Source organism: Talaromyces marneffei, chromosome 4, assembly GCF_009556855.1.
Source record: "Talaromyces marneffei chromosome 4, complete sequence".
NCBI lineage: Eukaryota > Fungi > Ascomycota > Eurotiomycetes > Eurotiales > Trichocomaceae > Talaromyces > Talaromyces marneffei.
Window position 1 is genome coordinate 124338 of NC_072351.1, and position 27783 is coordinate 152120.

Sequence of the window (27783 nt, forward strand, 5' to 3'; positions counted from 1 at the left end):
GGTATGGTCTCGCCCAGGTTGTAAGCTTTGTCATGTTGGCCCGACGGCAAATTATCTCACTCATCATTAGACAATTACGCAATGGATTTGTATATTCGGCGCAATGGAATCAAACCAGGATTTGGGACTTGACAGAAGTCCTCCGAACGACGTACCTGGTCTGTACATACTTCGTTTAAGTTTGATCTCCAAGTAAACTACAATTACATCGTCCATCGAATACGTAGATCATGGAGCTATTGTCGCCTCTACCAAATACACATGGAATATTAACCCTAAAATCCACGTAACAGGCACGCCCAGAAACGGAAGCAACGTACATGGGTAGCCCTGAATGCGAAGATCGAACAAAAAACATATAAGACTCCATCCGGCTCGCCTTCAAATGTTCCATGCTTTTTTTCCCCCTGTTCTGTTTCTCTATCCCATTCCCATCGCATTGAAAAGGTGACAAAGCTCAAGAACCAAAAATGTCGTCAGCCGTGACGAAGCCAAAGGATGAGGTTGAGAGGACTAAGAAGTCCTATATTCTTCACTCCGAGGTCTTCGCCAATGGAGATCTCCTGACTGATGCCTTCGATGGTGAGAACCGCGAGCACGAAATGGGGGTTTGGGAGGCTGCTAAGTCTCATCCATGGGCATGTCTCTGGGCATTCACCATGTGTTTCACGATCGTGAGTTTGTTTCCCTCTAGAATTGCGAATATTTAATTCAATTGCGTTGACCGATAACTGATCCCCAACTAGGTTATGGAGTCTTTTGACATGTTTTTGAACAGTAATTTTGTCGCACAAAAGGCCTTCCAGAAAACATTTGGTGTCCTCACTGATGCCGCTACTGGCACCTATGCAATCCCAACGAAATCGCAGAGCTCCCTTTTCCAAGCTGGACAATGCGGTGCCTTTATTGGAGTCTTTTTGGCCGGACCTATTACAAACCGTATCGGCTACCGCTGGACTACAGTCTTGGGCCTGGTTCTTATGAACGCTACAATTTTCATATCGTTCTTCGTGAGTAGGCCCAAACCCTAGTTTCCAAAGCAACCCCCTTAACAATTTCATCTAGGCCAACTCTCTCACCGTCCTTGTAATTAGCCAAGTATTTGAGGGCGTCCCTTGGGGTCTCTTCATTGCAAACTCTCCCGCCTATGCTAGCGAAGTTGTCCCCCTCCCCCTCCGAAGCGCTGTTACGGCTACTTTACAAATGAGCTGGTCTATTGGTCAAATAATTGTCTCCGTTGCAACCTACGCAACAAATAAAAGAACTGACTATTGGGCTTGGCGACTACCTCTTGCCTTGCAATGGCTCTTCCCTGTATGTGCTTGTTATCTAGATCTCAAGTATATAAGGGCTGACATATCTAGACTCCCCTTCTAATCCTCGTCTTGCTTGCCCCCGAGTCTCCCTGGTGGCTCATTCGTCGGGGACGGAAACAAGAAGCCCTCCGCTCCATTGAGCGTCTTGGTAAAAAACCAGAGGCTGCCCCGAAGTCACTTGCCATGATAGAGCGAACTGTGAAGATTGAGGAGCAGCTGGGTGGTGCACCTACCCTCTTCGACCTCTTTCGGGGTACCGACTTGAGGCGAACAACAATCATCTGCTCGATGTACGCGTCCCAGAACTTCGCTGGTAACCTGATTGCCAATCAAGCAACGTTTTTCTTTGAACGTAAGTAGCCTCCATAACCGCTTGTTGTAGGCCCAGTGACTAACTGCCCGCATAGAGGCCGGTATCTCTTCAGACGGAGCTTTCAAACTCAGCTTGGTCAACTCATGTCTCCAATTAGTTGCCAACGCATGTTCTTGGTTCCTGAGCTCCTGGTTTGGCCGTCGAACCATCTATCTCTACGGTACCGCCGTCAACGTTACCCTGCTCATCATTCTCGGGCTTGTCGGCTCAGTTGAGCAGAACAACAATACCAACCTCACCCAGGCAGCGTTAGGTATCCTCATCTCTTTTGTGTTCGCTGGTGCAATGGGACCAATCTCATACACTATAATTGCCGAGACATCCTCTGTCCGCCTTCGCGCTTTGAGTACTGGTGTCGGTCGTGCCGCCTACTACGTTGCTGAGATTCCTATGATCTACCTTTCCTCAAAGATGCTTAACACTACCGGATGGAACTTGGCCGGAAAGTGTGGTTACGTCTGGGGATGTACCGCTGCCTTCTGCTGGGTGATGGCCTACTTCTTCCTTCCTGAGCTCAAGCACCGCTCTTACCGTGAGACTGACATCTTGTTCAACCGCAACGTTCCTGCCAGGAAGTTCAAGTTGACCGTTATTGATGTCAAGGATAACGAGTAATCTGTGGTCATTGGCAAGTATCGGATACCTTGCTAGCTACGATAAGGTTATTGCTGGATAAAAGACATCATTGAAGGTCGCGATACCTTTGAAAGAGCAATCTACCCACAATCGCCAAGTCAGTACTCAAAAAGATGCCCATGGTTCCTATATCTATCTAAGTATGAATTATACATAGTCCACTATCGAGAATATTACCATGTGTACCTAATTTCAATGCGAAGAGCTTCTCTCAATTCAAGACCTACTATCACTAAGTATGTATACGAGAAAGTCAATATAGAGCCAAAAGGTTACACCTCGGATCATAACATTATAACCATCTATTATTATAACTAGCAACTTTCCACGGTCCAGTGAGATCCTACATGGAAGGGCTCCCAGGAGTACTGGTGTATGATCTACATACTCGGATTCTGTCCACTATTTTCTTCCACAATGTTTGAGGGTTACCTAACGCTCTGTTAGTACATTATAAAACCTTGATTTGACATTTGAGCCTCTGTTCAATCGTACCTCCTCTGGAATATCCATGGATGAGCCGGTGATAAAGTCAATATCCGCGTAGTTAGTCATTTTGGACTTATTCCAAAATTTGTATGCGAAGAAAAGCACGGCAAAGAAAGGTATGGGGAAGTAAGTTGTAATGAACGATAATGTGTTGAATATGTGGACTGAAATGTGAAACTGGTCAATATATCTGATCTCTAATGAAAGATCCGAAACCTCCAAAAATCATTACCATAGTGCAGACAAACATGCCATCTAGAAGAGTTTGTAAGCATTATTGATAGGTCAACGAATGTGTTAAAAACCTATAATATGAGAGATATGGTTGTAGAGGCGCGCGCTATGCTAGAGTCTTTCGGTAAATACCATGAACCTTGAGCCCTTTGTGCCATCGGAGACTGGTCCAGAGAATGCAAGTCCAGGATATCATGCCATAAATTGCAGTCATATTCGAAACTATTTTGGCTCGCGTCAGTTTGCTCTGTGCCGAACGCAGAATTTTATACGGGAAAACGCGCTAGTATGTCCCATGGGATTAGGGCAAGCGGAAAGTTCTTACAGTAGCCAAAGACAGTGCCCTCTTCGCCCTTGGAAGCTGCCATGAAGGACAATAAGGAAAAGGCTCCACAAAAGATAACACTGACCCACGGAAGGCCGTCTTTCCGGGTTTTGAGGAAGATCTTAGGGGCATGACCCCGGGCAGCGAGGCCGTAGAGAGTACGCGACGAGACAAAAAGATCGGCACAGCCAGACGACCAGGCACTTGTGAGAATTGCCGCATTTATGATAGATGGCAAGGCTGGAATTCCAGCATTCTGTGTTCGTTAATATGCATGTTTCAAAACACCTCCGCTTTCCAAGATGCAAATGCTAGATAGGAATTACCACAAAGTCACTTACCTTGATAGCAATCACAAATGGACTCTTGGCTGCAGTAGATGAAAGATTAAGAGATAGATCTGAAGGAGATGCTAAGAGGCCGACCTGTCACGATAACTATTAGTACAAATAATCCTTCTAGCTACGTGGCGCGTTCCTTACCATGAAGGCGCTGCAGACATAGACTGTTAAGAAAAACAAGGTCAGAATTCAATTTCAGTAGTGCGTATGTGGCCGGCATACAAAGCACAAGTCTTATCCAAACCCCTTAATGGCCCGAGGAACATTCTTTCGAGGCTATGAGGAACGTAAACATTCTTTAGAACTGTGAACAACGTAGCTTTGATTGTAGAGAGCACTCACGTTGGCAGTCTCCACGGACGCCATAGCAGTGATGTCGGTTCCGATAAATGCGAATGCGGCGTGAATAAGCACTGTTTAATTCAGTGTGTAGATCACTATTTATTATAATCTTGCCAATATCTGTAGTGGACATACCACTGAAGAATCCGAGAAAGCGCCCCTTAGCACCTCCTACTCATAATCAGTTTTCCTACACAAAGAGCCATCCATGAGACAGAAGTGTTTACCGATGCCTTTGTATTGTATGAATCCCCCGGTTTCGTTCCAGTATCAAAACCCAATTGATTCATGATTTGGACCACATCCTGCAGTGACAACGATCCCGGCGATGATAAGACCGACGATTGTTATGACCTAGAGAAGAACGGTTCGTTATTATACAACATACAAACCATCTAACATACAATTGAGTACTTACCTTGATTGAACAAAACCAAAACTCCATCTCTCCAAAGAATCATGTCCCTGTCCCATTCACCGCCCACTGTAACAAGTTCAATTCTCACTCTGACACAACATAAGCATATATCGTGGAACTTACCACTATCAAGAGCATCAGAGCTACCCACAATGCATTGTTGCAGATGCCAGCCGTGCAAGTTGAGTATAATAAGACGTAGACTTACTAATATAACTATTTTGCAAGGCTGAATTTAGGATGTGAATTATTTGTAAGAATGCAAGTCACTAGCAACGAAGACTTACTTGTACCAATATAGAATTCCCGTGGCAAAGCCCAGTTCACGAGAAACAAAGCGATCAGCAAGAGCAAATTGGCCGCCTTGTATAGGAAATTGTGACTTCATTTCACCCTCCCATATCCAGCACCACATTTGCTTTTAGGTATCCACCCCCAAGTTACAAGCCGGGTTACAAGCCCGCACCCGGATAACCTGATTATCCTACCCCCAAAATCCACTTTTCCCCCAAAATATCTCGGATATCTAGGGCCAGATGATTGGCCGGTTACCATACCAGTTACACATAACTATCCACTTCTCCCAGGAAGCGATTACCAGACCGTACGGCGCTAGAATTAGTATGGCAGGCGGTCGCAAAGGCGGCCGGTAATCTAAATCTTCGGATCCTTCACATAATAGTTAAATAATGAGATCACCACTATCCGCTAGATAACAACCTGTCAGATAATCCGGATATCCAGAGGCAGTCAAATGAGGCAGTCAATCAGAAGCTCTACTTTATAGCCCCCAATTTTACCCCTCATGATAGGTCACAAATGATGTCAACCCTACATGCCGGATTCGATAAAACCAGCTCACCAGATGTCTATAAAAACCCGGCTTTGGAACCTCATGTATTCAGACAGACAGAGAAGAACTCAATACAGACAATCTTGCTAGTCAATTCTTCTTTTCATCTTTGTAAGCTACTATTCAGGATTGGCCTGGAGTAAACCCATCAATCCGACACAACCCCCTGCATGGCGCGTTGGCAGATGCTCTCTGTACGGCGCCCAGCCCCAATCTTTGTTCAATATGGATTCCGAAGCCCAACCGGCATCTAGTGACAGTATCGAACAGCGGCAAGACCGCCAGCTAAAAATCCAAGCACAACTACATATAATGGCGCAACGAGTTGCCCTTGAAACTAGAGCAAGCCGGCCAAAGAACACTAATAAAGCGTACGAGCGCCCGTAAAAGGAATGGGTTACGTTCTGTACGAGATGCCATTTTCCCGACGGAGAGACCGTTACAGAGCATAAGCTGCTACTCTTCTTGGAGCAGGAAGTGCTTCATCGGCCGATTAGGCTGAGCCGCTATACCAAGGCTCGTACGGATAACCAGGGCAAGGAAGTGATCCAGAAAATCGGACATGCCACCCTCCGGAGCTACGTTAGCAGCATTACCGATTACTGGAATTGGCAGCGTTCTCTAGGCACGAATTCCCATCCTAATCCAAGGGGCCATCTAGTGAGCAGTCTTCTCAAATCCCACAAATCAAAGGAGGCCGAGCGGAAAAAGAAGTCGTACGAGGATCGAGGTCTCCATGCCTTGCAGGACAGCTATACCCAAGAGGATATCCGGGCCTTTATACGATTCGGTTGGATAGGATGGAGAGAGCAGGAAACTAAAGGCCGGAAACCTCAAGCGCAGGAATCCTATCTTCGTACGGCTACAGAGTTCCTCTTTTGCCATGCCATGCTGCTTAGGGGAGAGGATGTACGAGGCCTCCAGCTTGCTGATATGTTTACTATTCAAATGGAGGAAGGCCCAACTCCCTGTTGGCCACTGATTCTTATGAAATCTCAAGGTAAAACCAACCAATTTGGCAATATTGAGTATATGGGAGTTATGCGGCATAAAGAGCCTTTACTCTGTACGATCAGCCAAGCAGCATTCTATCTCTTCTATCGATGGGAGTTCATGAATGAGCCTATCCCCCAGTTCTATCAAAGGCAGCAATGGTACGCCTGGCATTTCTTTAAAGGAGGAGATATTAGCAGAGCAATCTCGTACGGCACTCAACTGGAATGGATTGATAAGGTCTTTAAAGCCACCAATCTATCATCTAAGAAGAAGACTCATTCCGGACGATCAGGGGGTGCTCGTCTTGCTGAATTACAGGGAGTAGATGAAAGCTCTATCCGAAGAGCTGGCCATTGGAATCAAGATAGCATGTCAAACTGCTATCTCTCTGGATTACCTCGGCCATTTCTTCGTACAATAGCTGGATTCAATCCTCAGGATCATGGGAATTACTATATTCCTAGAGCTACCATCTCTCCACCAGAGAGCCTCGTACGAGCACTATGGCCCTGGGTTGATACATGGCTTGCTTGGTTTAATCTATCTAATTCATCTAATTTATCTTATGATAAGATAGATATTGGATTAGCTTTACCCCCCTTGCCACCTTTAATCCAAAAAGGGGTTGAAAAGGCTGATCAAGATGATCTAGCAGCTCAAGGATTTCTTCAACTCCTTGTACAGCTTCGTACGGTTATTCTCCAAGACTCAGTCTTTCTCCAGATAGAGATTCCAGGCCATGAAATTTGGAATCACCAACTCTTCCAACGGCCAGATTATAAGCAGTTTGCTCAACAGCTTCTTCAATCTGTTCGTACGAGTGATACACCGTACGAGGTGCAGCTCCGTCAGACTCTGCCAATCCTAGCAGACCGGATCTCCTCTGCAGAGAATAATCTATACCAGAATATCAGCTTTAACTCCTATCAACTACAGCATTCTCTATCTCAACTTCATTGTAAAGTTGATAATCTTATCTCTGGCCGAATCTCTTTCACTGTACGAGCCAATAGCCTTGAATCAGATACTACCGTACGAGCCAATGGCCTTGAATCAGATACTGCCGTACGAGCCAATGCCCTTGAATTAGATACTAGAGATCTGGCTTTAACTAGTGAATCTATACAGTTAACCCCATCTCTAGAGATCCAAGCTGAAGATCCCCTAGAGCTATTCCAGCCACTGGATAGAGCACTCTTCACAGAGATGCCTTCATATCAACTTTCTCGTACAATTCAGACTGTACGAGAGCTCTGGACGGAGTGGGCTATAGGCCTAGATGGCCAACCAGCAGTCCGAATAATCGAGGAGCAGTATGGGGCTAGATGGAGAGCTGATTCTAAGGAACGTGTCATGTTTGGAAGAAGAAAGATTATTATTGATGAGATATATGCTCGTACGAGGGATGGAATCTCTTTAAATAAGGCAATTGAGGCTGTCGAGCTTATACAAAGCAAGGCCCATTGTACATTATCAGCTTTATCAAAGCTTCTTAAAGAGAAGCAGCCTTTTTCTTCTTTGATGGCCAGCCAAGCCAGGTATGTATAGCTTTTCTTTTCACCCAGTCGTACGGGGCCTGTGTACGACACCTGGACGAGACTTGGACCTCTACACGGTGTTCGGGACTAGTAGCATTTTCTGTGAAGCCATGCAAGTCATCTAGTTAGGGCTTAGTTTTAGATTTATATGAGGATTACTTAGTAAATTTAAAATCCGGCAGAATCAGCCTGGAGCTGTATTATTCGTACGGGCTAAATCTGACCCCCATATAATTATTGGATATTCAGGTCTTGGCAACGGGTTATGTAACACATAGTAATCTGCCTAGTAAAGTGTGGTGTAACATGGGTTACAACACGCCAAATCTGACCCCCATATATCCACTAGTTGTTACCTTTCCATGGATCATGATTACTGTTCAGTTGAATACTCTACTGACAACCCAGCGTGCACTGTAGAATGTTTCGGGGCCACCCCCTGTATTTAACCTATGCTTTCAGCCTCCTGTTTCTATATATGTTTAAACTCTAAATACAACAAGCACTGATAAGCTTTTATCTTAATGGCATAGTGTGTGAATATCGATGTACGATACGGAGCTCTGCACCCCATACACGCACCGCCGGATCGGGATTACTATTATCCATAGCGCCTACGCGGCATCTCTGTATATAGTCACCCTCGCACCCCCGGCACCCTACTTTCTGGGAGTTAGTCATTATAATACGAATATCTGTGCTTATAAGCTGGCTCATCTATAGGGACGTTGGACCACCCTTGCTTCCTATCCTACGCGTCGTGATACGGGATATAGCTAAACCAACACACAGGAAATGCGGGTCTGCGTCCCAGTCTGGTCTTGACTGTGATAGTTGGACGTCCAGGAACCGTGACGGCTAGCATGAAGCGGCTAGCGTGAGGCGAACGATCAACGATCGGTATTCTGCCAGGCGGTAAGGAAGCAGACGGGAGTTCCCTCAGGATTACCGGATTAGGCACCGCCGGGGCACCGCGCACAGAGGAGTATTTATATGGAGGATTGGAGCCTGGAGTAATTTTCTCTTCCTCTTTCTTTCCCATGCTTAATATTCGCTGTAGATAGCGCACCTAGTTATTTCACAATACACCAGGTTTTGGCTTGTCACATTGACAACAGCCTCGATGCGCGGCTCAGTCGGCGCTCAGCCGCTGTTATCCTGGTATCCTTATCAGCGCCGGCGAAGCACCCGACATTGCCGACACTGTCGGACTGGGCTGGGTCACGATAATAAAAGTCGTCATGAATATTAATACGAAATCAAAATTTGTTTCCATATCTCCTACAACAATTAAGAATATACGAGCTAAGAAACAGCAACGACAAATATCCTTACAATGGTCCAACGAACATTTCGCCCAGGGGTATATGCGCCTCTTCCCACCTTTTTTGATGACAACCAAGAAATTGACTATGTCAGCTACAAAAACCATTTGCTAAGTATGAATTATGCTAATATCGCAAAGATATTAATGTTTCTTGCTAATTGGTTCAATAGACCTGGCGACGAAGGGCATGGGTGCGTGGTCGCTAATGGGAAATGAAATAAATTAGGTATATCTGCTGACCTTGTCGCCGTCTACAGTCCCTGTATGTGCAGGCTCGCTTGGAGAGGCAGTCCATTTGGTACGTACATTCTCTGAGAAAAAATCCGTTGCTCGATTATAGAACCTAATCAAACCAAATTCTTAGAGCTTTGATGAGAGGATAGCTTTAATCCAATTTATCAGGGCGACACTCGATGAAGCCGGTCTGACATCAACCCCAATTGTCGCCGGAGTCGGTGGTTTGAGTACTAGGGAAACCATCAAGCTTGCAAAGGCGGCATCGAAAGCTGGAGCGTGAGGATTCCCCTTTGTTTTTTAAGTTGACCACGATGTTTCCTTTTCCCAGACACAACTCCATACTCAATTCGACGACTTGAGCTTATTGTTGAATAGCGATGCTGGAATGGTCATTCTGCCTGCATATTATGCAGCAAGTCTCAACACGGACTCCCAACAAGTCGTTCAATATTATGTTGATATTTGTGAAGGATCTCCGGTAAGTAATCTTATTCCCACGGAATGGATATTGGCCGTTTTTAACTGCTTCTGTTGCAAAAAGATACCACTGTTGTTGTATAACTTCCCAGCCAATGCAGGCGGTCAGGACATGCCATCTGCTGTGATCAGTGAAATCATAAACAAGGCACCAAACCTGTGCGGTGTCAAATTGACGTAGGTTCAGTACAACGTTAATCATATTTTCCGCTCACCGCTGACTCCTCTCGTATAACAGATGTGGAGGTAGCATAGGAAAGCTTGTGCGACTTACTGCGGAAATACAAGCAAACCCAAAAATCAACGAAACTCGGGCTTTCCCCTTCCTACTCTTGGACGGACTGATCGCCGACCTGACACCATGGATGCAATGTGGCGGACATGGCACCGTCAGCGGAATTCCAAATTTTGCTCCAGCAGCTTCTATGAGGCTCTGGGAATTGCTCAACACCAAGTCTCTGACAACGGAAGAGACGGCAGAGTGCACAAGGCTGCAGGCAATTCTGTCTAATGCTGACGTTGCAGCTGTACCGGGCGGAATCCGAGCTATGAGTGAGTGTTTACGAGTCCGTTTCGTAGGTGGGTTTGAACCTATAACTAATTACTAAACGACAGAATATGCATTGAACAAGTTGCATGGCTATGGTGTAGCACCACGAAAACCGTTGTTGCCGTTGAAGGAATCGGAGGGGCAAGCTTTCATGGATATCCTTCGTGAGATGATTGACTTGGAGGCGGAATATACGAAGAAGTAATTTGAACAGTATGCCATCAATAGTTAATCTAGGAACAATTATTCGTCGTATGACTTTGTTATGAAGGGCAGATCGAATTAACTAAAGTTAGGGCTAATTTCACAAAGCACTAGTTAATGTAGACGTCGACCCAGTTACGTTAGCCGCCAATCAAAAAACGTCTTGTTATCTTTGTATACCGTACCTATTGATAAAAGATGAGATAAAAGCGGAACATTCTCCGATGAATTAATTATCAACGGCCCTAACAGATTTATTCTGAAGCAGTCCACTTCAATTAGGTTGCAGAAAAGTTGCCCGCGAGATTGGAATGGAAATACTAGTTTCGAGGGCAGAACCAACGAATCTTGGAAAGGAAGAGGTCCCAATGCTGTAATGCTCTCATTTGGCAGTCCCATTTGTTCCATACGGCAATATATACTTACAGTTGACGCATTAGACCTGATGATGAATCATCAAGTAAGACGCGTCGCATTTCTCGAGCTTGTCTCCAGGTGAGTCCGGAGCTTCTCTAGCTCTACCGCATGTTGAAAAATAACTCGAAGCAAATAGTGACTGTTTTTGATAGTGCCGAGCAAGAAAGCAGCGCTGTGCGACTGCATCCGAACCGCTAAATGTCCAGGCGCCCTGCCAACGGTGTCAGAAATATGAAATCACCTGTTCATTTCAAACGGATACTGCACTTGGGCCTACGCAAAATCCAGGGCCCTCACGCGTTGCACAGTTGGTTGTTGAGCTTCATCAAAAGTCGGGGAAACGCCGTAACTAAATCACAGGTTTGAACATGCTGACGATCAAGCAGAATCACACAACATGAGACTAGGATTTCTGAACTAGAGAAAAGCTCTTCCCCGAAGACTAAATTAGGTAACTTGGAGTATGAACTACCGTTATATTGAGAATTACTTTCAGGCCAGAGCTGACAATAGGACTCTGCTTGATCCTGGAAATACCCCTGTAGACTGTGACAAAAGCAAGGATAATCACCAATCTGGAGTATCGCCGTATGCAGCGGAGTTGCCTGATTCAAACCCATTCAGTATCGATAGAATTTCTTTAGGCACGCCCTTCGCAACGCTTAGGTCACTCGGCGCTTTAGCAAGAAAGGCATCGGCTTTTGAGTCCAAGCCACAAGTCAAGAGAACGAGCTTGTCAACTCATTGAAGTTTCTACGACCCAGTATCACGAGGCATCTTATCACTCAATGATGCTGGAAAAGCCGTTGAAATGTAGGCAATATCTATCCTCCAGAGCGTCATCCTATTTACATTGAAATAATACGTTCGATTATAGATACTTCACGCATTGCCATCCAATGGCTCCCGTCCTTAACGAAAGTCTTCTTAATACTTGGCCAAATTTACGGACCTCGAATCCGATTCTTTTCCTCGCCATCTGCTCCGTTGGATTACGTTTTTGGGAGACGGGCCAGACTCAGTGAGTTGCCTCACCACGATACCCGGTCGTTGATATTGTTCATTATGACCTCAATCTAATAAATAGATCCAACATGGTACCTAGTACATACCCTCGTTTCTCGGAACTTACAGCATTGTTAGACCAAATTGTTTCGAAGCTTCTTCTCCGACCAACGCCATCAGATGTTTCTTTGGATTCTATTCTTGTGCTTCTGTTGTATGCTCAATGGATGCCTTGTAACTCGGGCAACGAAAGCTATCAGTCTACAACCCGTGCGGAGGCAACAGGGGCGCCAAATAGTCGCTATAATGAAGTGAGCGCATGGGCTATATTTGGTCTCGCCCTTCGCTACGCTTTACTACTAGGCCTAGATCGAGCGGCTATTGCACCTTTCCATGGTCCGATAGATTCAATAACAGAAAATGATGTCTCTCGCCTACGGGTGTGGTATAACTTACTCAACTGTGACTTTAACCTCATGCTCATATCTGGACTTCCAGCATCTGTCGATCCAGCACCGTCAGCCCAAGTGGCAGAACGCTTTGCTTCCAGCATTTACAGCAAGCATCCAGGGGATATCAGGGTTTCAGGTCTTGTAGAGCTTGTGTCGATAGTTCACCGTGCCATGCAAAGCTGTGTTGACATGTCGGGACATCAATTGAGCCCATCTTGTCTGAGAAAACTGAACATCGACTTGGAAAAATGGGAACAGTGAGTCAGCCCGGTATAGTTGCACACCTTTTGTTTCACTAACTGCCTTTGTGTATAGAACCTGGTATATGCGACTACGTTAGTGCACAGTGTTCCCACAACCCGACAAAAGCTTTTCTATTAATGTTGATTAGGGAATACGGAATCGCAGCACAATCAGCTTCCATTCAATTCAGTTCGAGTAAATCAGCGACCGTCTATATCTCGAAGCTCCCAAGATCTTATTCACTGTTACCTTAGTCGTACCGTCTAGCTCTGAATAGTGCCTCACTAGGCCCATTACTATCGCCAGCGGCACAAAAGTCTCAGCCAACGTCACGAGCATCTCAACTACAGTCCCTTGATATTAGTCTCAGCGCAGCAGCACAGATGCTAATTTCACTGTGCAGCGACGGTGAGACCTATGTCTGGGACTTAGAATCCCAAAACGCACCCAGCTTTCCCAGTCGTCCATTCCATGTTGATGTTGCTGCAGTTCGGCGTTTATACTATGCCGTTGACCCTACTTGGATTTCTTATGCATTTGCTGTGACTTTTTTGACACTGTGTTACATACGAGGGGTCATAGATGGTAAGACGAAAAACTCAATCTGCAATTATTCTCCGTTTTCATTTACTGATCAGGTTTCTTATATTCGTCCCTTAGAGGACCTACAAATACACCACGCCAACATCGCGTCCCCGGAAAACACGACTCTTCTCCCAGCAAGCTCGGGGTCTATTATTGCCAGCCTTCTAAGACTTGCTACTGATGTATTCGATAGTGTGTGTTCAACAGTGAGTTACCATCCGGCGTACGAATTTCGAGCAGTCGTTCACGGAGCAATGGCGCTTTTACTGGCGCCTGGTAGTTCTGGTGATCATGGAACGCAGGAGATTGACGAAATAGCTCTTCAGTCTCTTCTGGATTTAATAAATGATGCTGGTTTAGAATGGCCAGGGAATATGGCAGATGTTACAAATGACTTAAATGGTGGTTGGGAAGCCTGTGGACTTTTCGGCATGTAAAAGTGTATTAGACACCGTCACTCTGAATAATTTAATAAGATGGACATATAGCCTGCAAAGTCTCGTCACAAAATCTATAGCTTCGCTGATGGTCGACTCCGAAATTTGCGGATTCTGTTTTCTGTATTAGCACTATTTCTATTGGACCACAACAGGACTTCTTGTATAACTTACTTCTCTTCATCGGCTACCTCAAAAACCACATCCTGTGCTCCTTTCCACAAGACTAACTCTCCTAGCGCCTTGAGATTCTCATTGCCTTCCTTCACGGTAAGAAAATGATTCGCTGCCAGCGATCCCATTTTACTTGCAAAGGAAACCCCTCCGTAACAAAAGAGAAATTCTGTCTCCGAAATGCCACCCGGATATAGTAAAATCTGCCCGGCCGATGGATGAGAAGTGTGATTTTCGTAAGAAACGCCAAATTTAGTTTCACCTAGCGGAATCCATAATCCTTCGCCGCTCCAACGGACATGGATCAATTTCTGATGATAGGGAAGTAGGCTTCGAAATAATGCGTTGGTTTTCGGTGCGTCTGACTCAAAAGTGGCGAGGAATTGATACGGGCCTGCCGTAATAAGGATGACTTGAGATTCGGTCATTTTGCAAGTGTTCTCGGTCGTGTCAATTGACGATATCTTCAATATTGATTCTAAAAGGCACCTTCCTGCTCAAGGCTTCGTGAGAACCGAAGTGGTTTCTCTTTGTATGTCGGTAGAAGCTACTATTATTATTCAATTCATTTGATTTGTTTGTTTCCCCCTCACGTCCTATCTAAATTTCTCAGGTCGTCCCATTGTTTTAATTATTAAATTCTTTCTTTTCGTCCCACTTCTCCTAACGCGTTCTTTATCTCCCAAAATATCACTTATCACCCACGAAGAGCCATCGGGTATGTCGGAATCGGCCCGCACGGCTTCCATGTCGCAGTCGCGACGTGGCTATACAATAACAACATCTTCATATAAGTCAGGCATACGGAGAATAACGTCTCGACTGAGGATTATGAACGGAATGGCATATCCAGCTCGATTGTCTAGATAAATTAGTTAATATGGCGCTATCTCACAAGCACATTCGGATATACAAGAACACTGCTCCACCTGGATCACAAACACAGAAACCTGTTCAATATGGGAATTTGACAGTCATACCCATTCTTGAAAGCGAGAATTCGGCATTCGGCGCGGAAGTTTCTGGTGTCGATTGGGAAAATCCGGTGCCCGCGGAAACAGTGGCTCAGGTAAAGCGCATTGTGTGGAGGTAGAAGACGTTTCTGACACTTCATATAGCTTGTTGCGCTACAAGATAAGTACGGAGTGTTGATATTTCGAGAAACAGGATTAGACAATGCTCGCCATATTGCGTTTTCGCAACAATTGGGGGAAAGCTTGGAAGTCAACCCGTTTTACTATGGCCGTGAAAACGATCGGCTCGGTGAGCCGCTGCTATTTGACGTCGGAAAGTAGGTGTTTAGCCCCATTCATAGGATTATAAGGGATCTAAATATTAATTATTACTAGCATAGAATTGGACAGAACATTAGTGAAGAATGAAAGCAGAAGATGGCACCACAGCCTTGGGAATGCTCTGTGGCACACAGTAAGCAATGGGCAAGGCAAATTAGCAATATTTTGCGTTGCTAATGAATGAGCAGGATTCATCATATCACCAGCAGCGCTCCAAATACTCTATACTCTTGTCCCATGGCAATCCTGTTAAAGGCGGATCTTGGACACATTTTGCGGACACGCGCCGGGCATATGCTGACCTCCCGGAAACGAAAAAGAAGGAAATTGAGGATTTGATTGTTGAGCATGAGTAAGATCAATGAACTCAAAGCTCAGTAGCTCCTATGCTTTGATCTGACTGTAAATTGATCTTCCAGTTTATGGCACTCGAGGAAGCTTGCCTCACCCATTGTCTACGGAGACCCTCTACCACATGAACTGGCCGCAAAACCGCCCGCATATCACCGTCTTGTCCAAACAGCACCCAATGGACGTCGAACGTTATATCTCGCCGCCCATGCTAAACTAATCTTAGGTCAATCGTTTGAGGAAAGTCAAAAATTGATATGGGAGCTAATTGACCACTGTGCCCAGCCAAAGGTAATTCATCCAATTCATTCCACACGTGGTTATGAGAATAGCTAATCAGACCGTGTACCTCAGTATGTTTTCAGCATGGAATGGCTTTCTGGGGGTGATATGGTGTGGTGGGATAATAGGTAACGACCATTCCTTTGCTACTAGTTTTGTTGTCTTGAAAGGTGCTGTATTCCTAACAGGAGCATAGACAATCGATGCACCGCGCAAATCCATATACAGAAGACATGGCTGCTAGAGACGTGCGACGATCGACAATTATTGACGACGGGCCGTTAGCATATGGTGTTCCTATTGAAGATAGGCTTGTGGCTGCATGAGTTTCTGCCACAACAAAGAATAAAGGTATCTGGACAGAATTTCTCTACTACCTCAGGGCTTACGTCTTTATTTAGTAATATAAACCTTCCATAATAAGAGCTTAATATAGCAATATTATTCCCTTATGAAATATTGCCACAACTCCATCTCAGCGTATTGCATTCATCACACTATAGTGTAAAAGATGTAGTTGTGTGGTAAAGGATTAGGGTTACATTTTCACTGTCAGAATTGCATATATACTGGACACCGGATAGAAACTCTTCTTTTTTTGCAGGAGTCGGCGTATTTGACGCTTTATGTTGCTGATTTCGTCTCCCAAATACGAATTGGGAGAGGATTGACTTGTGTTCCAGCACTGAGTTCTGAGATAGGAATTCAAGGGACACAAGATTGAGGATATTCATCCTGACGACCAGGTGGGTTATCTTGATCTGTGTCTAACACCCGATGTTGATGTAGTTAAAATAGGCAATGCCAGGTACAGTTTCAGGAATATTGGCAATCTTCACCAAGTCATATGGAGGCTGTCAGATAGTCCTCTAACAATACTAGAAAAACCTAATAAGAGCTTCATTCCATCTCATCCCTTAATGTCAGTCACCTTTATTACTAGCTTTTACTTTCTGCAAAGATGTTTAGTATTACAATTTCTAGCATGAAAACTTGTGACAAATGAAATTATAATGCAAGACTCTTTGCATGCCTTTCATCAAAATGCCTAATATCATGCTGCAGCCGTAAGGTGTTAACATCACGTTGCCCTAGTAGCCTCACACTCATTAAGTATGCCATATTTAAGATTTCCTTCGCACTTTCTCTTTGACGAATGTTATTCCGTGCCCTCTGAAAGGCGGCGGAGGAGTCCAGTATGCTGTCGATAAATGGACTGTTATCCACTTTCAACTTGAGCAAAAGATCCCTCAGCAATGACTTTACCATTTCGTCATCTTCTTCCAGGGCCCGATATGATAAAGCCAAATTCCATATAGTTCTTAGTACATCCAAAGGGGCAGCTGAAAATGCCAGTGCTAGAGATTCGACAATATTGCGGCGGATATTTGCGGCTTCTCCCCAATCGCCCCTGAGTTGGTGTTTCAGAGCTACTTCTTCAGTCTTTTCAATTAATCGCAAGTAGTGCTCTTTGTCATTCTTCAGTAGGAAAAGAACAAGAGATTGATGGCAATTGTCAAATGCCCATTGTGCACGCCGCGTGTGGGCATCGAGAGAGATATAATAATCCGACTTGTCCCAAGGGAAATTGCTTATGATGGACGGAGGGTTATTCACAAATCTTTGCCACAGAGCCCAGATTTTGCCCATTGAGTCGTTCAAATTCACACAGTGTCCAAGCCAGTACTTGATAGTGTAGGAGAGGAAGAAGAACTCTCCAGAAGGCTGCCTCTTGTATTTACCAGAATATGCTTCCATGAGAGCTCCTTTGAAGTCAAATGATGTGCTAGCGGATGAAGATATTTTCTTTGTCCTTTTCAGGTACATTTGAGCAACCTTTCCTGAAATACTGGCAGACCGTAAAGGAACCTTGACTGAAGCAGACACTGCATGCGACCCGGTTATCTGCCATGGTATATGACGAGACGTAAGTTGATTCTCAAAAACACTCCAGTTTAGATATGTAAGACATATACTTCCCATTAAACAATTTGCTTCCACGTTGCTGAACCTTACTGATACATCCGAAGTGTGTTCAGTATCAGGATATGAAAGGTGTTGTTTCGCGGATGGATGGATAAAGTGAACCGTCAGAGACTCGTCATCCAGCTCGAGAAGACTACCACAGGATGAAATTGTTTTTTGTATGTCCGTAATCAATTTTTTTTGATCCATGGTTTCATCACCAGGCGTTACACTCAGAGCTTCACGAAGCTCCCATATCGTCAAGGGTCGGCATGCCGCAGAAACAATTTGTAGTAACTTTTTGCTATAAGCTGAGTATGAATGTTTATGTAATATACGATCGTAGACTGCAGGCATATCTCGTGGTAAATCCCGTAATGCTGCCAAGATAGCATCATCCGTTTCCTCGTTGCATATGCTATCTATTTGAAGGACCGCCCATAGGAACCTGTCAAATTTGTTAGGGATGAGGCATATTCTGACATATTTTTCCATATCCTTACATTCCGTAGGTGTTGGCTATCAGCGTATCCTGAATCTCCACGATCGTCTCAGGATCATTGAGGGAAAGAGAACCTGACTCCAAGCGTCGCTGCAGCTCATCATTGATATAGTCGGCAATGTCATTTTCCTGTAAAGAGAGTTGCATTTTAGATCGATGCGGAAAATGTTTATCAATCAGTAACGAAGTCAACTCTAGCTCCGATCTAGTAGTGAGGAATAATCGAAGTGTGCTATTTTCTGCCCAATCATGAAGGTACTGTATCACAGTCTGTTTTTCACGTTCCGCGCAGTCATCAAGCCCATCAATGACCACAAACATGGGTTTCCCTTGCCACTTTGGGGCCAGAAATTTGCAAAATACCGTGAGAAGCCCATCGAGGTCCGTTTCATTTGCTAATGACTGAACCTGTTGCTCCATAGCGTCTAGTATATTTTCCACGTTCATGAACTCTAACCATTGTCGTATGAGCGACCCCACAATCGTCCTTGATTGCAATGACTCAGTTACATCGTGCCTACAGATGAAGTAGGCTGTTGCTCCTTTGGGGATATTTAGCAGCAAATCTTCGATCAAGTTCGCTGTGAATACAGATTTTCCGGATCCTAGTTTACCGAAGAAAACCAATGTGTTGGTGGTACTTGGGTCGTCTCTCCAAGTCATGTATTCGTTACAACCTGATAATGAAGCCGTTTTTCCTTTCTTCCTGATCTGCCGCCACGTCGATGCATAATCATATACTGAGCAAGCATCCAGCAATGACAATCGTGCTGCCAGTTTGTGTCTTATTTCGTAACTCTTATCGAATCTATCCAATAATATCGAGCGAAACCTCGAGTTCTCGCGGGATTCTTCCTGCTCTGTTTTGGCTGAAAGAAACATAACTTCTTCCTTGATGGCATTTCCAAGAGCCCCAAGGTTCTGTGTAAAATCACCGAACTCTGAATCAAAGGACCCGAGTGTGGTAACTAGAAGGCGGGTCAGGCTGTTGCGTCGAATAAACTGCACAGCTTTGGTGCATAGCTGTACAAGAGTGATGAAATATTCGCAAATTGTTTTTTGTAAATCAGAAGAACGGTGGTATACCAAGGCAAGCTCTTGATATCGAGGGGCAGACCGGCCGATCTCCATAAATAGGGTCGAAAACTTCTCTAGGAATGACGTATAATTTGTCGCTAGCTATAAAGTGACTCGTCAGCTGTTGAAATAGAGAACTAGTAATATAAGACATTATATCACTATGCTTAGAACGTCCCTACCTGAAGAGTAAATCGCACTGCGGCCCACAGGCCACTAGCCATTATATTTTGGGATCCTCCGACAACCACATCTCCGATCGAAGTAAAGGCTTGGATTGCACGAAGTACATTGGCAAAGCGGGTGCCAACACATTTCCTAGTTAATTGGGATGATCGGTCAATTTCAGCTGTCAATCTCACAATGTCAATGGCGTCTGGATGGTGTTTGCTCTTCAAATTTCTCAATATTGTCTTCTCCTCGAGGTTTAAGATAGATTCAAATTCCGAAACTGCTTGGGCGAGTTGGATCTCTGGTGTTAATTTTCCAATCCTTGTTAACGATATTGCCATTTCTAACAATGCGAAAACATCGAGGGTCTAACGTCGAATATTTTGCAGATAACTGGACTGGGTGACGGGAGTGGAGTCTGGATGAGGATTGTTGTTAGTTATATGGAGCCCAAGCCGACACAGCCACGCTTCTTGGGGCTAAAGTTGGCAGGGGATGTGTAACTACCTGGCGGCCAATAACAAGAAGTCAGCCAACCACCGAGGACTGCTGGTGGTTAGATCTTTCGATTATTTTTCAAAGACGGAGCAATAGATACCTCTCATCCAAATCAGAAGCTTACTGTTTGCCATTTCACGATAGAAAAATCCACCAGCGGCTTCAATGTCTTTAGCCCCCAGACCGATCTTTACCCAGTTGTCAATTTGTCACAAGAACTGCGTCTATTACAACGACCTCAGTCAACATCTAGGTATATGTTTATCCAACAAGTCTGGTCTATTCTTCCAGGATTATCTACCTAGGTAGAATTTAAAATTTCTCGACATTCCACTCTGGCTGCTCACGACAAAAGGCGCTAGGCCCCCGTTTTACGAATTGCCCATACCCTTTGCGTCCCACGATGCCCCCATTATCGCGATCCCAAACCACGTCACCACGAACTAGTGTATAACGAGGCCATTGTGAAACGGTTTGTCCTTCGTATGGTGTATAATCGACGTTATGGTGCAAGGCAGAATTTGTGACAGGAAACGGCTCCAGAGAAGATGGCGGATACCAGATGGTGAGATCAGCGTCTGAAAGTCCGGGGAGTAGCGCCCCTTTCTGCGGGTACAGACCGTACAGTTTAGCGGGATTGGTGCTTGTGACCTCGACAAACTTTTGAGGTGACAGTCGGTCGGCACTCAAGACCAAGGCCAGGCGGGTTTCAACGCCGGGACAGCCATTTGGAATGTATCGAAAGCGCCCTAGAGGTGCATCTTCCGAAATTGCTGATTTCTTGCCATCAATATTGTCATCATAAATAAAGGGACAATGGTCTGAGGAGAGGATGGTAAAAGTTCCATTCTCAATGCCCTTCCAGATACTCTCCAGATCTGCCTCACCGTCCCGCGGTGGGGGAGAACAAACGCATTTAGCCCCCTCAAAACCCGGTTGATCCAAACCTTTGCGTGTCAAGAAAAGGTATTGCGGACATGTCTCGGCAAAAACAGGAAGGCCGCTTGTTTGCGCCGCCCGGATGCTGTTTGCTGCCAGCGGCGACGACACGTGCACAATTAGAATGGGAGTCTCTACTAATTGACTCAAAGCAATGGCTCTGTTTGTGGCTTCACTTTCTAAAATCTGCGGACGCGACGTAGCATGGTATTTGGGAGCCAGCAATCGTCGACGCTCCAACTGTTCGGTCATCCACGTGAGCATATCCCCATTTTCAGCATGAATCATTGTAGTGATCAAATCTTTGCGCGCTTGCAGTAAGATGTCTAATATCTGATTATCTCGCAGCTGGAGTACCTCGTAAGTCATATAAATCTTGATCGAAGAAACTCCGCGTTCGCGAAGGACTGCAAACTCCTCTAGAGCTTGTTGAGTTGGATTGGAAATCAATAGATGAAGAGAATAATCGCAATACGAAGCATCTTGTGCCTTTTGCTGAGCTTCGTTCAATGCGTTTAGAACAGATGGATCTGACCTATCTTGAGATGCAAAGGCAATAATGGTAGTTGTACCACCGGCGACAGCAGACCGGCTTCCTGTGGGAAAAGACTCAGTTTACCAGTACATGTTATCAAGATCGACAAGCTTCACCTGAACTAAAATCATCTGCCGGCCTGCCTTTGCCAAAAAGCTGAGGTTCGGATAAGTGCACGTGAGCATCTACACCACCAGGCTAGTCAAAGTGTTAGTGAACGGTGTCGTTAACAATCAGCTCTTGGGATTATTCTATCTCGTACCATGACATATGCGCCTTGTGCGTCAATTACTCTAGTAGCTTTCAACGTTTCCAATGATCTCGCAGGTGCCAGCAATGCTATCTTCCCATCTTTGATAGCAATATCGTACCGGCCGACGTCGGCAGCGGTTACGACCATGCCATCCAGAACCACACAATCGAACGCTGAGTCGAACATGTTGGTTATGATGCGCTTGAACTAGTCCGATAGTGGAGAACAAACGGAGGAGAAGCTCTTAGCAATGAACGTCAACGGATAATAGAAAGGAAGCAGACCGTAATAAGTTACTGGAGATCAACTGCTTATCTTCTCTGTCCCTCAGGCATTAATTTTGACCCTAAGGCATTGTTGATCTTCCTATCGCCCGATCGCCGATAAGCATGGCCGGCGGGCGATAAGTAGTTCCGCTCCCATTGGTGCGGATAGTCCGCGTGTTTCCATTCCGTCGCCGCCAATTAACCCAATTCGATCTAGCATTTATTTTGATCGCGGGGCCATTTCTCAAGGTCTGGAGGCTGGCTGTTTGTTTATAAGTGTATACATACTATTCTGCTTGTTCGTTCAATGATATTATCGCCGCAGTCTGAGTCTGGTCCTGAACCTGATGGTGGCAAGAGGGTAGTATCGATGACCTCGGTTGCTGCTAGGATTTACTACTGAATAAGATAACTATATATTTCAAAGAGCATCAATCATCTGCGACATTGGAACCTCAAAACAATGAATTGAGATAAAACTTGCAAGAACCGATCGATACCTACGTGTACTGATACCCATTGAAATGGCTCTTGCGCAGCCCCGAGTCTGGGATTTAATTCAGTATACGTCACAATGGGGACTATTGAACGATGGAGGAGAAGTGGGATTGTGCCGTGAGTCGCTGACAAACAGTGACCGCCAAGTAAGAGATTGGTTCGTCCAAGAAACCAAATCTCTTGGTTGTGACGTGAAGGTTGATGAGATGGGAAACATATTTGCCATTCTTCCTGGCGAAAACAATTCAATTCAACCGATCGGAATGGGTAGCCACCTTGATTCGCAGCCCGCAGGGGGGCGCTTTGATGGCATTCTTGGTGTGATTGCGGCTTTACAAGTGTTGCGAGTCATTAAGGAGTATAATATCAAAACGTATGCTCCTATAGCAGCCATAGATTGGACAAATGAGTATGTCCGATGATCCCTTGTTCTTTGCAATTTACTGTGAAACATAGAGAATGCCTTCAAATCAGTATTCAGTAGACTGATGAATCAGGAGTCTTGCTAATTTTATACACGACTCTTTTTGCGGAAAATGCTGATATGTATACCTGCGTAATAGGGAGGGATCTCGATTCCCGAAAATGTGTTCGGGTTCTGGAGTCTGGTCGGGGACGGAAAAGCTATCGGAATGTCATGCATTGGTACCGATAGAATTGCAGTCGATATCACAATCTGCCGATTCTCCCGAGTCGATTAACATGGCTACAGAACTAGAACGGATACAGTATCTGGGCAAAACTCAGTGTTCACATTCTCACAACCCTTTGTCTGCTCATTTCGAACTGCACATCGAACAGGGACCACTACTAGAAAGAACGCGAAAGAAAGTTGGTGTCGTGGAAGGGGTACAGGGCATGCGTTGGTACTCGATCAATTGCAGGGGAAAGGAAGCACACGCTGGAGCGACACGTATGGCCGACCGAGCTGACGCACTCGTCGTCTTGGCTAAATTTGCTGTGAAAGTCGAGGAGCTGGCAAAGAAACACGATGCATTTGGAACCGTGGGCGTTATGCGGACCAAGACAAACAGTATCAATACCGTGCCCGGAGGGGCATTCTGCACTTTGGACCTCCGCCATTGGAGTGATGATACACTAGATCTTATCGAATCCGAATTGCGCACATTATTGAAACAACAGGAAGAAGAAGTTCCTGGGATTGAGGTATCTATGGACCGAACATGGTGCAAGAAAAACATACGTTTCGATCAAGTGGCTCGTCGATGCGTACGCGATGCGGCATGTGCCACCGTTGATGAATCTTTGGTTATGGATATGATCAGCTATGCAGGACATGATAGTGCTGAAACTGCGCATGTGGTACCAACTGCTATGATTTTTGTGCCTTCCAAGAAGGGAATCAGTCACAACCCAGCGGAATTTACAACCGAGGAGGATTGGTAAGTTTGGTTTTACTTGTCTCTTTGCCCTTTCTTTTTCTGTTGGTTTTGAGAGCATAACTGATGCTAGCATTCTATAACTATCAGTGACATTGGCGCACACACCTTATTGAAGGCTGTATTGCAGTATGATCGATACCTTGAGGAGCAAAGCCATCAATCGAGCGGGTAGGAAGCGGATTGTTAAATATCATTGCTTGCGGATGCCAAACACACTGAATATACAGATATTCTATTAGAAGTATCTAGCTACAGGTACTAGGTAATGAGAGCCTGCCTGAGCGTGTTGCGTTTAATAAATCGAGTTAGGGTTATGCAACAGGCAGAATCGACGTGGTGCTCCAGGATAATGGACTAAGTTTGGACATAAGAGAAACCATAAAATATTATGTAGTTCTTTCTCTTTGAGGCCAATTGTAACGATATTCGTTCAAGCCTCTTTTCCATTTGTCATCATGGTCTTCATTTCGGCGCCGCGCTCGGAGACTTTTTGGCGCCAACATTACTAATCGGTTTTCATCGTCATCAAGTCCGAATATTACGTGACTTGTGAAAGCAGACACGATTCGTTTAAAGATAATCAATATCCCTACCGTAGAAAATATTAAATCAACCTAATAGATACACCATAGTGACCAGAAGATACAAGAAAGGGCCTTTTGATCTCTCGGACCGGACATCTTGTAGGAATAGATGTTGTCCTCACGTCCCGTTCGCACAGCAATCATAGGCCTATCGTCCACCGTCACGTCATGGGCGGCGGCTGCACATTTGCCAGTCCTTGTAAGTGGCCGCTACAAGGATCTTTTCCAAATCACCGCCCTCTGCAACAGCAGCGTGGACGCTGCAAAATCCGCAATTCAACAATATCATCTTGATCCTTCAGCGGTAAAGGCTTATGGCAATCCCGCGGATCTTGCTGCCGATCCTGATGTTGAGCTTGTTCTATGCATCACACGGGTCGACAAGCATTACGAAACTATTCTTCCTAGCATTAAGGCAGAGAAATCCGTATTCATCGAATGGCCAATTGCGAGTAGCATTGCAAATATCGAAGAGTTGGTAGCAGCTTATCAGGCCAATGGAAATAAATCTCAAGTGGTGGCTGTTGGCCTTCAGGGTCGATTCTCTCCCCCGGTCGTCAAAATCAAGGAAGTCCTTCAGTCTGGAAGACTTGGGAAACTGCTGAGTACCGAAGTGAGATCTTTCGGAGGAACGAAGGATAGACAGAACTTAATTAGTGGACTGGAATATTTTACTCGAAGGGAAATTGGAGGTAATGCTATTACCATTGGATTCGGCCATGGTAGGTTTTTGTTTTCGTTTCCTGCATATAACAACTAGAAAGATAGAAGGTAACGCTTACCGGGGTTCGACCTTTACTAATTATACCGGCATCTAACTAGTGATCGATTACGTTCAATCTGTTGTGGGCGATGTCATGCCCGGAACCGATCATGTGCATTTGGGGCTCCAGCGTCCAGAAGTTGGCCTCAGAGATCCGGCGACTGGAAACATCATAGACAGAGTTCGTTCAGATGTTCCTGACTTATTAAGCTTGCACGGTAAGTGTCATTTTATATGGAAAATAGTCAACACTACTATGGATCGGTGTAATAACCCATCACGTCACCTTGTAGGTACGCTCCCAGAGTCCAACTATATCGCTCAGAACGCAAGCCTAGTGGCCTATTTTGCGAGGGGCCAACCTTATCCGGGCGAGTCCTCACTTGTGTGGACATTGAATTGCGAGAAAGGAACGATTCGACTGAATTCTCCATCGGGAATCGCTTTGGGCGCCAATGCATATGAATCGCCGGTTACCATTTCGGTGCATCATTTTGACACTGACAAGGTAGAACAGATTGAATGGTCTTGGTCGGAGGCTCAGCTAGGTGTCCCTATACCGTCACGGTCAATGCAGGTGTGTCTGGTAAGTCTTGCGGAAGGTAAGAAAGAAGGTTATGTTGCGTTGGAAGATGCAGCAAAGAGAGCAAGACAAATTTCCAGATGGCTGGAGTCTTTTCCCGCACAATCTTAACATATTAAATGTCCTTACCAAATCTTTATGTAAACAGTGGTCCGTGTTGATTCTGGGGAAACTAGGCACGTTATTATCTACTAATTTTCAATGTTGAGAATGCAAAGGACCAATCATGACAATTTACATCTAGAAGTGTTAGTTAGCATTTATATATCTGATAAAGGCTTTCCTTTATCAACACGATGTTGTATATGTACCTACATATACAAGTGCCCGTGTCCCAAATGAATATTTCCTAATCTTGGAACACCCCTCCACTGATACAGTAGATGGGGCTGATCAGCAACATATCCATGGATCTAGTTTAGCACCGATCTAATGGCGTCGACTGGACAAAACTCTACTCTGAGAGGACTTATCTTGCATCCTGTTGGCCAATCGGAAACATATAACCCGAGTGGGGCGGCGCTTAATGAACCATGGATGGTTTGGACAGGTACGAGCTCCGAAGTACTACAAGTACATATCTTGATATTGCACAGAAAGCGGATTGTACCGAGCGCTATCTAGGGCATGAGATACGAGACAACATCCACCTGCGAGTCAAGACATGAGCGTAGATGATGCACTTATCGCATTTCACAAAGAGCTATGAAAAATTTCCGCAGATGCTAAACAATATCGATGGTTCATGACTTTTCTCTGTTGATAGCTAAATAGGTTAGCCCGTTCTTTGGTCCTATGTCTAGCCAGTTATTACGTAGTAGTTTCGAGGTGCTAGAGACACATTTATTCTTCAGCACTTGAGATAAGCTCTCTGACGGCATCACCAAGCTCGGATATCACTTTTCCTGTACGAGGGATTGTATGGCCCTTCCCCGTATCAAACATGTTGGCGGTATCCGCGTCACAGACATTGTATAGCGCCAAGGCTCCGTAGCGATAAGGATCTGCGTTCGTCCTATTAGTACGAGGTTTTTGGATCATTGAGACGTTGTATTCCCATGTAATCAGACCCAATGCACTCACCATTCGCGCCAACGATGTGCAATGTGGGGACATCGAGTATGATCTCACTCTCGTCCGAAAGAACTAATTCATTGTCTGGCGAGACTGGGGGCCAGCCTGTGAAAAATATTGCACACTTGATCCTTCTGGGCCGGCCCTCTTTGTGCAACCTATGCACCTCGTCCAAAATCAGTGTAGCCGCCATTGCGGATCCCTCGCTGTACCCTACTATTCCTTCAACCTCGGGATGCTCCTCTAAAGTATCGTAAAGATACTGCATGACCGTCTCCCGGTTTCTCCAAGCCTTGTCGGAAGTGGCTAGGCTTCGCATGACATCTTCAGGATTTTGTCCGCTTGGTAACCGCCGTATACGATTGATCATGGACTCTTCTCCAGCCCCTTCGTCGTCCATCCACCGATAATGAGGTCCAGGGCCAAAGTATTCGGTGAACCCTGAGTCGCATATCGTTAGTGTATCTGAGCTGTGACATAGTCATCGCTGGAATGTTGTTTGGCATAGAATGGCTTACCCTCAGGAGGGTCTACGGTCACTGGGGCATTGATGAAGTGAAAAGTGGCGGCTTGGTCACTTTCCAGTTCCTTCCGTAGAGGTTCTATAAATCTTCTATTAGGCCTGGTGTACTCCCAGCAGCAGGGTGATTTGACGGCGCACCTAATTGAATACTGATGTTCTGTAGAGGTCAGCCCTAATATTTTCGATTTGTATGGCTGGCATCGCACTCACATCAACGTTACCTATTGCGCCGTGTAGGCATAGAAACTGCAT

General features: G+C 45.2%; 12 protein-coding genes across 12 annotated transcripts; 7 read left to right on the forward strand and 5 right to left on the reverse strand.

The window, feature by feature from the left end:
* Positions 1-470: 470 nt before the first annotated feature.
* On the forward strand, positions 471-2304 carry EYB26_005104 (uncharacterized protein; the record flags this gene model as incomplete). Its single annotated transcript, XM_054264394.1, has 5 exons — positions 471-674; positions 747-1010; positions 1066-1314; positions 1365-1668; positions 1724-2304. 5 exons carry the CDS (start codon positions 471-473, stop codon positions 2302-2304), a joined length of 1602 nt encoding a protein of 533 aa, XP_054120369.1.
* A 1010-nt stretch (positions 2305-3314) lies between these two features.
* EYB26_005105 (uncharacterized protein) lies at positions 3315-4862 on the reverse strand (the record flags this gene model as incomplete). The annotated part of the gene is made up of 11 exons (XM_054264395.1): positions 3315-3629; positions 3715-3798; positions 3856-3865; positions 3959-3990; positions 4057-4127; positions 4192-4227; positions 4284-4289; positions 4399-4410; positions 4475-4540; positions 4598-4617; positions 4762-4862. 11 exons carry the CDS (start codon positions 4860-4862, stop codon positions 3315-3317), a joined length of 753 nt encoding a protein of 250 aa, XP_054120370.1.
* Positions 4863-5552: 690 nt separating this feature from the next.
* On the forward strand, positions 5553-7871 carry EYB26_005106 (uncharacterized protein; the record flags this gene model as incomplete). Its single annotated transcript, XM_054264396.1, has 2 exons — positions 5553-5698; positions 5825-7871. 2 exons carry the CDS (start codon positions 5553-5555, stop codon positions 7869-7871), a joined length of 2193 nt encoding a protein of 730 aa, XP_054120371.1.
* Positions 7872-9102: 1231 nt separating this feature from the next.
* EYB26_005107 (uncharacterized protein) lies at positions 9103-10657 on the forward strand (the record flags this gene model as incomplete). The annotated part of the gene is made up of 9 exons (XM_054264397.1): positions 9103-9224; positions 9281-9300; positions 9359-9379; positions 9446-9486; positions 9553-9701; positions 9801-9903; positions 9967-10079; positions 10141-10454; positions 10518-10657. 9 exons carry the CDS (start codon positions 9103-9105, stop codon positions 10655-10657), a joined length of 1023 nt encoding a protein of 340 aa, XP_054120372.1.
* Positions 10658-11024: 367 nt separating this feature from the next.
* EYB26_005108 (uncharacterized protein) lies at positions 11025-13795 on the forward strand (the record flags this gene model as incomplete). The annotated part of the gene is made up of 11 exons (XM_054264398.1): positions 11025-11029; positions 11097-11151; positions 11226-11404; positions 11460-11524; positions 11838-11886; positions 11951-12094; positions 12161-12787; positions 12846-12865; positions 12922-12968; positions 13028-13358; positions 13434-13795. The coding sequence occupies 11 exons, from the start codon at positions 11025-11027 to the stop codon at positions 13793-13795; spliced, it is 1884 nt and encodes a 627-aa protein (XP_054120373.1).
* Positions 13796-13869: 74 nt separating this feature from the next.
* On the reverse strand, positions 13870-14397 carry EYB26_005109 (uncharacterized protein; the record flags this gene model as incomplete). The annotated part of the gene is made up of 2 exons (XM_054264399.1): positions 13870-13909; positions 13970-14397. 2 exons carry the CDS (start codon positions 14395-14397, stop codon positions 13870-13872), a joined length of 468 nt encoding a protein of 155 aa, XP_054120374.1.
* Positions 14398-14849: 452 nt separating this feature from the next.
* On the forward strand, positions 14850-16223 carry EYB26_005110 (uncharacterized protein; the record flags this gene model as incomplete). Its single annotated transcript, XM_054264400.1, has 7 exons — positions 14850-15038; positions 15088-15260; positions 15319-15397; positions 15453-15616; positions 15684-15906; positions 15970-16025; positions 16094-16223. The coding sequence occupies 7 exons, from the start codon at positions 14850-14852 to the stop codon at positions 16221-16223; spliced, it is 1014 nt and encodes a 337-aa protein (XP_054120375.1).
* A 682-nt stretch (positions 16224-16905) lies between these two features.
* On the reverse strand, positions 16906-19953 carry EYB26_005111 (uncharacterized protein; the record flags this gene model as incomplete). The annotated part of the gene is made up of 4 exons (XM_054264401.1): positions 16906-18310; positions 18366-19387; positions 19451-19543; positions 19624-19953. The coding sequence occupies 4 exons, from the start codon at positions 19951-19953 to the stop codon at positions 16906-16908; spliced, it is 2850 nt and encodes a 949-aa protein (XP_054120376.1).
* Positions 19954-20422: 469 nt separating this feature from the next.
* Positions 20423-22023, reverse strand: EYB26_005112 (uncharacterized protein; the record flags this gene model as incomplete). The annotated part of the gene is made up of 3 exons (XM_054264402.1): positions 20423-21645; positions 21701-21782; positions 21847-22023. The coding sequence occupies 3 exons, from the start codon at positions 22021-22023 to the stop codon at positions 20423-20425; spliced, it is 1482 nt and encodes a 493-aa protein (XP_054120377.1).
* Positions 22024-22627: 604 nt separating this feature from the next.
* EYB26_005113 (uncharacterized protein) lies at positions 22628-24176 on the forward strand (the record flags this gene model as incomplete). Its single annotated transcript, XM_054264403.1, has 3 exons — positions 22628-23010; positions 23165-24004; positions 24092-24176. The coding sequence occupies 3 exons, from the start codon at positions 22628-22630 to the stop codon at positions 24174-24176; spliced, it is 1308 nt and encodes a 435-aa protein (XP_054120378.1).
* Positions 24177-24697: 521 nt separating this feature from the next.
* On the forward strand, positions 24698-26045 carry EYB26_005114 (uncharacterized protein; the record flags this gene model as incomplete). The annotated part of the gene is made up of 3 exons (XM_054264404.1): positions 24698-25310; positions 25411-25569; positions 25645-26045. The coding sequence occupies 3 exons, from the start codon at positions 24698-24700 to the stop codon at positions 26043-26045; spliced, it is 1173 nt and encodes a 390-aa protein (XP_054120379.1).
* Positions 26046-26777: 732 nt separating this feature from the next.
* On the reverse strand, positions 26778-27783 carry EYB26_005115 (uncharacterized protein; the record flags this gene model as incomplete). Its single annotated transcript, XM_054264405.1, has 5 exons — positions 26778-26938; positions 27018-27449; positions 27527-27610; positions 27670-27688; positions 27742-27783. The coding sequence occupies 5 exons, from the start codon at positions 27781-27783 to the stop codon at positions 26778-26780; spliced, it is 738 nt and encodes a 245-aa protein (XP_054120380.1).